The sequence below is a fragment of the Pelecanus crispus genome, chromosome 12 (genome assembly GCF_030463565.1).
Source record: "Pelecanus crispus isolate bPelCri1 chromosome 12, bPelCri1.pri, whole genome shotgun sequence".
NCBI classification, from domain to species: Eukaryota; Metazoa; Chordata; class Aves; order Pelecaniformes; family Pelecanidae; genus Pelecanus; species Pelecanus crispus.
This window is the reverse complement of record NC_134654.1, coordinates 9,062,960-9,073,562: the sequence shown is the minus strand read 5'-3', so window position 1 is coordinate 9,073,562 and position 10,603 is coordinate 9,062,960. Positions and strand designations below refer to the sequence as shown.

General features: G+C 42.6%; 1 protein-coding gene across 2 annotated transcripts; it reads right to left on the bottom strand.

Annotated features, from left to right (window-relative positions):
• Window positions 1-4,636: 4,636 nt before the first annotated feature.
• Window positions 4,637-7,884, bottom strand: IFT22 (intraflagellar transport 22). Of its 2 annotated transcripts, XM_075719998.1 has the most exons (5): window positions 7,846-7,884; window positions 6,784-6,863; window positions 6,564-6,653; window positions 5,705-5,907; window positions 4,637-4,785 (listed from the first exon to the last, which is right to left on the bottom strand). In XM_075719998.1, exons 1-5 carry the CDS (start codon window positions 7,882-7,884, stop codon window positions 4,637-4,639), a joined length of 561 nt encoding a protein of 186 aa, XP_075576113.1. The 2 variants fall into 2 exon arrangements, with proteins under 2 accessions (XP_075576113.1, XP_075576114.1); XM_075719999.1 differs by lacking the exon at window positions 6,564-6,653.
• Window positions 7,885-10,603: the final 2,719 nt, after the last annotated feature.

The following is a 10,603-nucleotide window of genomic DNA, read 5'->3' as shown; positions in this document are numbered from 1 at the left end:
AACTGTTTTCATCATCACAAGTAGTTATTGGCTTCATAAAAAATGTTCTGCATGTGCAGAAAACAGCTTGTAAGAGGTAACCTGAGCAAACTCTGTTTTATAATTGAAGAGCTTAAATGTCTTAAATCACCAGTCTGCAAGATAGCCACAGCCATTAACTTTCTATATATGACCCTGAAGTCTTAAAATTCTGCATTTCTAGCCCTGCAGAGCTGTTCTGATTCTGAACTGCTCTCTATCACGTTTCCATGCTCTTTGTCCAGATAGGTCAACTGTCCAAAGCAATGACGTACCAACTACTTTCATGGGAGATGAGTGTGAACTTGAGCAGAGCTCACCTATAGCTATAAACCTTTTTGTAGCTATACAGCAATAAAACTTTGAAAATAATTTCTGTACATCATAAATGCAGTGCTGTAAACTGTCAGGATTATCAATACTCAATGCCACGTGACAAAATCATGTTGCACCTGAATAACTTCTGTTTAAGTAACAGTTTGTTTTCTCACTGAACAGTTGGCATATCCTGGAGTCTTTGGATTCTGCACTGTGGAGGCTGAATGTATTTGAATTAATTAATATATAAAATGTTCTATGTCCCCGATTCTAGCCTCAGTTCTCCAAACCATGACAATGCAGGTGATCGCAGAAAAGCCACTGAATTCAAGTATGGACAAGGAACCACAGAAAGGGACAGGGAACTCGGAGACTTCCAATTTGTGTGCAGTTCATACAAATCAGGGGTCTGGGGGTACATGGCTGCTGACAGAATGAGAAGGGGACATGAACTGTTCACTCTGGGGGACTGAGGACACCTAGAAAAGGCTACACTTGTTTGGAGGAACTTGACAGGCTTCACTGGTTCTCTGCCTTCCCTTCCACTTCTTGGAAAGGTCATCCAAAAAGCCTTTCCAAAATTCCAAGCATGGTGGTAAGGTCCTCAATGTGGAAGAGTAAAATCGAGTGCTTCTGCTGCAAATTTGCTATTATCTTCTGCTCCTAAATTGTTCCTACTCCTAGTTAAACCTGCGGCTTGCCAACTGACTTCCGTGTAACTTGTGGCTGATTACCTCATGTTCCCAGTTTCCTTTACACTTGTCTGGGCAATTCTTTGCTCTCACAAGCAGAAGTATGGACAGAGCCATAGAACAGTCAATTATTAACCACATCGCTTCAAGGAAACAAATAGGACTGTGCACCCCCAATCTGAGTAACACCATGATGTGGCGTTGTTTGAAGCTCTGCAGACTTACTGGAAAGGCACGGGAAAGGCAGGCTGTAAAGGGCAGAGACAGAGATGGAACGTATGTTCATCTGGCATTCTCATAGTTCTCTTCTAACTGGGTGTCTCTGTTGACCTGTTTCATAAATCATTAATAAATGATACTTCTGAATAAATACTTTCTCTGTATCTTCTCCAATACTAAGGATTAATTTTGCATGGGTCTATGCATTCAGTCTGTTCTTCAGCAGCCACAGAAATTCATCTCTTGGCCAGATTTTATGAATGATGTTCCACATTTATTACATATTATGACCTTTCTGGATGATATAAAGTCAAGTCTAGGGATCTGTCTTTTGTTCTGTCTAACAGTATTTTTCTTCTCTAATGAACAATGTGTTGCAGTATATAGATACCTGTAATTTACATCCTTTTTTTGAGTTTAAAGTAAGATCATGATTAACCTTTTATATGAAGCAAGGTGGTGAATAGGAGAGTTCATCGACTTTTCAACCCTGGAATCACCCAAACACTGGTTTATATTCCAAATAAAATATTTGGTGGGTTTCACACCAGTCTTTACCAGTGCGTATCACAATGTTGCTGTTGGGAAAAACTGAATTTATTAAGGCAGTATATTCTAAAAATTGGCTCCAGCACCACACAGCTGGCAACAAGTTAAAAATAGTCTAAGGCAGCATGTAAAATCTTGTTCTCTAGTTAGACTGTGAATTTTCCGATAACTGCCTCCAATAGACCACCCTATGATGCTGATTGCAAACATGTAAAGCCTGATTGTTTCAAAAGTCATATAAATAAAATGTAGATGTTGAAATGCCAGCCTCCTGCTATTTGTCTCCAACCTTTTCTTTCCATCTCTTACTGCTTATTTTGCTTTTTCTTTCTTGGTGTCCTTCCTCTCACTCATTTTTTGTTTCAGTACGGCCCCCCCCCCCCCCTTTTCCTCTCAGAACTGAGCGGAGCTTTTAGCTTTAATGGCAGCTTAGGAAACAGCAGAGAATGAAAAAAAGCTGGGGCAGCAAATTCTGTGAGCACACCAAGCACCCAAGAAAAGAACAGTGCAGGTTATTTGTGTGTGCACACAATTTCACATGCCACACGCCTGGTACCAACCTGAGCAAAGCAGCGTATCATTGGAATAGTAATTCTCTAAAGTATGAGCCTAGCTCAGTATGTTTTGTTATTTGTAGCCATTAGTTTTACACCTTAGAACTGTTCTAAGATCTTATTTTAATCTTTCACCTCACATGCCTTTGTTTTAAATAAAAAGGGCTTAATAATCAAAGAGAAAAATACCTGGGGATGTACAAAACACAACTGGGATGAAGAGGCTTTCAGACTCTAGCAGTGTGTTTGTTGATTTTGAGCATGATGACGTAGAAGTGCTTCAAGCAGCATATGAAAATAGCTGAAAAATCTTCTCCTACCTGAAAGCAACAATAAAAGTAGCTTATTTTGAGCTACTACAGCCAATCATTGTTATGCCACTACAATGAATCCCATTGAAGGGGACTGACAAAAGAAAGAGGGTGCCAATTTTTTGCCTTGAGACCTGTAGGCATTTTGAGGAGGCCAGAACAAGACCTGCGCTACTGCTAACAGCAGCCTGTGACAGTGCACCGCACCCTGACTGCTCTCTGCTCTCACCCAGGCTTCCCAGAGAAAACCCTGGAGAAAGCCCCGACGGCACACTGTTTGAAGGCCAGGAGAAAGATGTGTAAACAACTGAGTAGATTTTTGAGGCACCTCTTCTTGTCATCTTGGAAAGCAGAACATTTGCGCAAGGACAGGCTACTCATTACTCAGAAAAGACTGAACTATGAAAATAGGGAAAATAGTAGACTAATTAACCTAGACCACTGAAAAACCCAAGAAGCTCTCACTTCTGTTGTCTTGAACTAAAATAGATCAAGTACTTCCTGTTTCATAAAATACTTTCTCTAAGGGATGTTTACTAAAAGACGGTGTTGGTGAGAGGACAAGGCTGTTTTAACAAATATACTTGTAAAACAGCTGCAGCTCAAATATAGCTGCATGGCATGAATATGCAATGAAACAAAGTCTGTAAAATTTAGTGCTGTGGGTCAGACAGTTCTGACAAGCCACTGATTTCACACTTTACAAGGTAAGCTGCAGTACAAGATGAAATGGGATGCTTCTCAAGGATTACTGCAGTTCCTGCTCCCAGTCCCTCTCTCCTTCAAGTTATCTTTTGAAAAAAAGAAGTGTTTGCCCATATGAATACACACTTCCATTTTTAATTTGTCATTTCTTTGGCTATTTGGGTCAGTGACAAGTTTTTGTAAACGTCTCTTGTTGGAGCTAATTAGTGTGAAATGTACTACAAATTTATCACTGTTTTCCTTACTAAAAATTAAGCAAGTCGATAAGAGTTCCACAAAACCATGATTAACTTTCCCTTTGAGAACAAAAGGGATGCATTTTCAAAATGTTTTTATTGCTTTAGTACTGCATGTTACAAAAAAAATGTCTGCCATAGCAAAACACAGTAAGAACAGGGATGAGTGCAAACCAAACAAATCAGAAAGTAAATTGGCTATGAAACCACTTATTTCAATGCAACAGGGAACAGTAATACAAGTTTGGAAACAGCTTTTCCCCCTCTGGAGGACACAGAACTTTTTTGTCTCTATTGGAGTTCCCAACATAGGTCAAAGTATTGCACTACACTGAGATTTCAATTCTTTTCCTCCCAGAGAGACCTAAATGTTGTCCCCAACAACACTTTTATTTTGTTGGAATAGAAGAAAAACCTAGTCCTGAGAAAGACTGCAACCTACTCTGTCTTGCCAAGGCAATAGCTATGAAATGTGCTGTCTTCAGATGCTGAACAGAAAGATAAGGAGAACTTGGAACATAAAAATGTGGATTCCACACCATGACTACTTCTCAGTTCTCTATTCCAATCAGTTTGTACTGACTTCCAAAAGCATAACTTCTCCAGGAACACAGCTAGCATGAGCATTTTACTCAGATGCTTCAACAGAACTCCACAAATTTTACGTTCTGTCAGGCTTTCTTCCCTTAGCACCTCTACAAAAAGGGATTCTGAAGTGAAGGGATGACCGGCACCTTTATCTTCTGGTCCACACCAACATATTAAACAATACCTTCCTGTACCTCTGATGCCAAATGAAACCAAAGTGCAACTAAAGTTACCCAAATTCCTGGATGTGCAGCCATCTCTTTGGCACCACAGTTCATCTGATGTTAACACTTGTTTGTTTCTGGTTAAGTCATAAATTGTGCATTATTTTCTCTGAAGTGTTTATAGGCTGGCAAATTCTCGTTGTGAGGACCTATTCGCAGGCTAGTATAGCTTACAAAGTGAAAATAATCCTTTTTCTTCCCTGTTCAGTATTTCTTTTAATGTTATGAGATAATTGACATTTCTTCCCTCTCTCTGCTCTCATTTATTAAGGTGATAATGCTTCTGAAGTATTTCATAAATTCCATCCGAACATCTTCAGGATCTTCTTCTAAGTTGGAATGTATTAGTTTCAGCTTGCTCAGCGGGTAAGCTTTGAAGGTAAATAAAAAATAATTAGGTATATTCCTTTTATAAAAGAAATATTCACAATCAGGCTCATGGGACAGCTCATGCTGAAGTCAGTAGTATCCAATGTTTGATACCCCAGATAATATATAACACATGAAGAAGAAATGCATCATATCTTAGCGTTACAAACAAGTGCAACTTGTTGTTAGATTAAATTCTTCAAACATTATTATTAAAGCTTAAAGTACTGGTTTTGATCTCACATTCAGTTAGGCAGAATCAAACAATTCAGCACTGAATTGCAATTTTACTATTGAAGTGATATGACATTCTTTGATTACTTCAAAATTATGGAATGATACTGTTATATTTAGTATGTATTAATACTTACAATAAATATGTATTTGTTTGAACACTGGAACAGGTTGCCCACAGGGAGCGTGTGTTCTCATTTGTATAAACAGCCACAAATAATTTTGCAGTATATAAAGTACCTATTACTAATTTTAAGAGGAAGATCATTAGATTATTAATTTCAAAGGGCTCCTATTCTTTTGATCGATAAAATGCAGGCTTAAATGGCCTCAAACCTGTCAGTTAACAAAAGATAAAATTCAACGTAAGGAACAAACTACTCGTGATGATGACATATGGCTAGAGACATCAGGAGTTCTAATTCCTGGCTCAGCTACATACTCACTGTGTGACCTTACAGAAGTCAAACTTTTCTTGCCTTTACTTTCCCTTTTGTGAAATAGGTATATCGTTCACCTTCTAGATGACCTTTGAAATTCATTGTTTCTGTTTTTGCAAAACACTCTAGTATTCTTTGATTGGCAGATTTAAATGAAAAATACAAGCCATAAGGTATGAACAATTTTAAAGATAAATAGATCAATAAAAAAAATCTGAGTTAAAGATTGAGTTTTCCATCTTCTTACCCAAAGACAGATTTTCTGTGTCCCCGGCACTGCCTGGCTTGTGATGTGCAACTAGGAGACACTGACTATCAAGCAGTGGCTGCTGCTGCACGAAACAGGAGTACCACATTTCAATTTCTTTCAGGTGACTGGGCAGGTCAGGATTGAAGATTATTATTACGCCATGAGAGTCCTTCATCAGAGCTGGCCAGCACGTTTCAAACCTTGAAAAACAGGTGCATGGAAAATGGTAAGCTGGAAAACAGAAACATGCACTCAAACTTCCCTAAGTTTTCCTTTTCCCTCCTCAAGAACACATTTCAGTACTCTTTCTTTATTATAACATCAGTAATCTTGACAGTGATCTATCATATTCCAAATATGTTTACTTACCTATTATGTTAGTTGGTCCCATGATTTTCCAACAATGTAGTATTTGGTCGAATGCTTATTTAAACTTCTTCCCTAAAAATGGATCTGTCCAGTTCTCAATTGTATCTTTTGGAAATTAAGGCCTAAACCATATATATACATTGTTTTAAGTCCACTCACATAATAACTTCAAGGAGATAAAGGCAATTACAGAGTGGGCCTCTGTCTCCTGTACCTGTAACTTCATCCTAGGAGCTATGGACTTTACTGTTATACTGAGTCCTTATCCAAAACAAAGTTCAGTGTCAGCTGGGATCATGGCAGAGAGTACCTAGTATCAGATGCTTTATAGCAGAAATTATAAAAAAAATACAATGAGGTAAATAGGCAGGAATATTCCTCATCTCAAAAAGATCATCGATTTTAGGCCTTAAGTATAAATAATTTGTGTAAACGGAACTATTATGAATTAAGTAGCCTGGAGGAAGTAACAACAATGCTGGCTTACTTTTGATCACCACTGCAATCCCACAACTCAAACCGACACCCAGCTCCCTTGCTGTTACCATTCAAGTTCGGCTTCTCATACTCCAGGATCCTGTGAAATTGAGTGGATATATGATGTGATATCATTCTACACACCATCACAACCAGAAAGCAGGACTTTTTGAGGGGCAGACAATTGTCAGGGGGTTGGTTCAGTCAGCACGCCATGAGGTTACGCTTACCTCACACCTTGCGTTGGGCTGTAGCTGCCAATCCCTTCTATGCTCTCTGAAACAAAGTTTGCCAACACCGATTTTCCAGACTGGCAGAAAGCAGGAGTGAAAGAATCATAGAATAGTTTAGGTTGGAAAAGACTTTTAAGATCATCCAGTCCAACCATTAACCTAACATTACCAAGTCCACCACTAAACCCATTAAGGGTCGAGTAATAATAATGAATGTCATGTTTCCTGGCTTGGTGACTGGATTATTTAGAATGAAAGTAAAGACTAGGAATCATTAAGATTGGAAAGATCTCTGAGATCATCAGTCCAACCATCAACCCAACACCACCATGCCCACTAAACCATGTCCCAGAGTGCCACGTCTACCCGTTTTTTGAACACTTCCAGGGATGGTGACTCCACCACCTCTCTGGGCAGGCTGTTCCAATGCTTGACTACCCTTTCTGTGAAGAATTTTTTCCTAATATCCAATCTAAATCTCCCCTGGCGCAGCTTGAGCCCATTTCCTCTCATCCTGTTGCTAACTACTTGGGAGAAGAGACCAACACCCACCTCACTACACCCTCCTTTCAGGTAGTTGTAGAGAGCGATAGGGTCTCCCCTCAGCCTCCTTTTCTCCAGACTAAGCAACCCCAGTTCCGTCAGCTGCTCCTCATAAGACTCATTCTCTAAACCCTTCCCCAGCTTCGTTGCCCTTCTCTGGACACGCTCCAGCAACTCAATGTCCTCCTTGTACTGAGGGGCCCAAAACTGGGCACGGTATAAAGACAACCGTAGGAGTTTAACGTGCCAAAGCCACAACGAAGAGCACGGTGTTTATCCAAGCACCCTGCTCTCCCTCCAGCTAAGGCCCCTGTGCATGCAGGCCTGCCCCCTCCTCCCTCCCGCCTCCACGGACACTCCCCCCCCCCCCCCCCCCGCCTCCACAGCCGCAATCTCCGTACTGCGGCCCTCAGGGGGCAGGCGCGGGCCCTGGGGAGGGCGGTCAAGGGGTCGGGGCGGAGGTAAATAGGGCCCCGGAGACAGAGGGCGGCGGGGGAGGGCCCGGGGGGCGCTCACCTCGCGGGGCCCCACCAGCAGCACCTTCGCCTTCAGCATGGCGGGAGGGGCGGCTCCTCCCGCCCGCCCGTTGCCCAGCAACGCGGCCGCGCTGCCCGCGCGGGGAGGGCGGAACGGCGGAGGGCGCGCTGCCATTGGCCTCGCCGCCGTCACGTGACGGGGGGCGGTGCGCGCGCGGGGGTGGCGGCCCGCCCGGCCGGCGGGGAGCCCCCGTGGCCCCGCCCCGCCCCGCCCCGCCCCGCCCCGCCCCGCCCCGCCCCGCCCCGCCGAGCCGCCCGCGGCAGCTGCGGTCCCTCTTTCGCACACGGCAGGGCCCGCGGCGCGGGAGACCGACGCGGCCTCTCAGGTATCCTGGCGGTGGGTTTGCCCCGGGCCCCTCCGGGCGCAGCTGGCGGTGTGGCAGCGGCGGGCTCCGGCCCCGTGCGCTCCCAGGGCTCCCACACGCTGTACGGCCTCAAAGCCGAACCGGTGTACCCTGAGGGCACCCCCAGCTTTTGTGTCCGTCGGGCGGGCCTGGCAGTGCGTCCCCCTGCCCGCGCCGTGTGCGGGAGAGCTGGCCCCTCGGCCTTCCTGTCCTCCGGAAAGCAAGCGCCAGGCTAACAGATACTAAACACACTTAAAATTTTGTCACACGGTGCTCATGCACTGCTCTGGCGCCCCTCACTAGTCTGAGAAGTGCTGTCCTTGCCTGAAGTTGCATTGCGATTTTAACTGCAGATTCTCCTCGAATGGACGATGAAGCAAGCTCTTGAAGTTTCTTATTAAGGCTTGCTAGGGGAAGCAAGAGGCTTTTTTAAAATTGCAGCTTCTAAGAAAAAAAAACATCTGGCAGACAGATGTGCTGCTTCAGAGCTGTTTAGTGCCCAGGTACAATAGCAGTTTTAGTCAAGCTTTCAAATAGGGCCTCTAGGCGCTACCATAATGTAAACGTATATTACTAGTGCTACTAATAAATGTGAACCAGAATTGCTCTGCTCTCACTGAGGGGGTAGAGTCTTTTCTATCACACTGTAGACTTATGTGCTGTTTCACTCCTTACACAGGGATAGTTTAGGATGGCTCAGTGTGGCTGTGGCATCACACCATTCACACAGTATTTTAAACTTCGGAAACCCCTTTGCTTTCAGGTCGGTGGGACAAAGACAAGGAAAAAACAGTAGTTGCACCTAGCACTGAATTTGATTCTGCTGTAGCAGACCGGATGTGTATTTTCTGTTTGTGAAGATTCACGTGTGATTCAGGACCAAATTCACAATGAACTGGGACAACTCGTAGTTAATCCTTTCTGCAGCTATATTGTTTTCCACATTTCAGACCTACTAACTTCCAAAGAAAAGACAGAAAGGGTGACCCAGAGAGATTAGGACAGCCTCTCTTACTAGCTGGCACATGTTATTAACTGCTACTAGCACATGAAGAGAAATGTGTTATAAAGGGTCCTATTGTGGACAGCAGCACAGAAGAGGGGGGTAGAAAAGAGTAAGAGGTAACTGAAACTGGGTAAATCTGGCTGTTTGTGCAGCTGCCCAGAAAGCAATTAGGATTAATTTTTAGATGAAGTGTCAGATAGGGTCTTTGTGTGTTTATATTACCCACTGAAGAGTAAGGAGAGCACAGCTGAGTAAGGCTGCAACTTCTGGATTTAGCCGTGTGATTTAGGGTTTGAAGTCACTTTAGAAAGTGCGAATTAAGCTTCCAAGCCACTTAGTGTGACGTTTTAAAAGGCGTCTAAGTCAAGTACATTTGATGTTATCAGCATCTGCCTTAGGCATATGTGTAAAGTTATGTTAGTTACTGACATATTGTTTCTGAGAGTACACGTGTACAAGTTAGCAAAGCCATTTTGTTTCATTTATTCAAAACTCTTTGTTAGACTGCAGCAAAGAGAAAACTCCAGCAGTAAGTGAACTACTTCCAGACAAAACTGGTAATGGTCTAGAAGTGTTGCATTTATTAGATGGCTGTTTCTCCACCATAATGTTTTGGTAGCAAGCAAAAATTATAATCTCCAGATGATTCTCCATGGACAGATCCTCCTTTTTCTTTCAAAAGCCAAAAGCAATTGCAGGCTATCAATAGTATTTCAATAAAACTGTTCTCCACTCTAGAAATGTCTATGAGAACTCAGTCTGTGAGACACATTAATTGCTGTATCAAGGCATGCGATGCTTGTTGGCTGAATTGCAGATAAGAGGACTTTGCCTCCAAGTTAGAGGCCCACAGCAGTAGCAGCAGTAAAATGGAGTGCCAGTCACTTTTCAGATAATGCTTTAGCACTTGCAAATCATTAAGTCTTTTGAAGAACAGTATTTTAAGTTTGCATTGTATTTCATTTAATGTGGCATATAAAAATTTTCCTATGAAAACAACTCAAAAAATCTTTCATAAGATTTTGTGGCTCAGTGCTGGTACTTTGTTTAATGTAGTATAACAATGTTTCCAAACTTTGGGAAACATACCCCAGAGCACTCAAATCAAGTTGTATGTGAAAATAACTCCTGGGTTAGAAGTACAACCACATGGCAAGACTTACCATGAGAATGAATGCTCTGCCTGTTTGTTGTGCGTTGCATGACATTTATTGTGTGTGTGCAGAAACAGCTTTCTAGTGGGCACAGGCAGAAACCTGCGTTACATCCTCTGTTTATTTATACTGGTTCATTTGGGGGTGAGGCATAGAATACAAGAATTGAAAGGTAGAAATGCTTATTTGTGTACACTGGAGCCTGTTACTAAAAATTAAGGTGAAAATCAATAT

Bases quoted from the DNA above. Each gene is read 5' to 3' on its own strand.
- IFT22 (XM_075719998.1), bottom strand. From the start codon at position 7,884: ATGCTGAAGGCGAAGGTGCTGCTGGTGGGGCCCCGCGAG. The intron at 6,864-7,845 runs GTGAGCGCCCCC...GCTTTCTGCCAG, and splicing joins TGCTGGTGGGGCCCCGCGAG to TCTGGAAAATCGGTGTTGGC. The intron at 4,786-5,704 runs GTAAGAAGATGG...TTACCTTCAAAG, and splicing joins CACAGAAAATCTGTCTTTGG to CTTACCCGCTGAGCAAGCTG.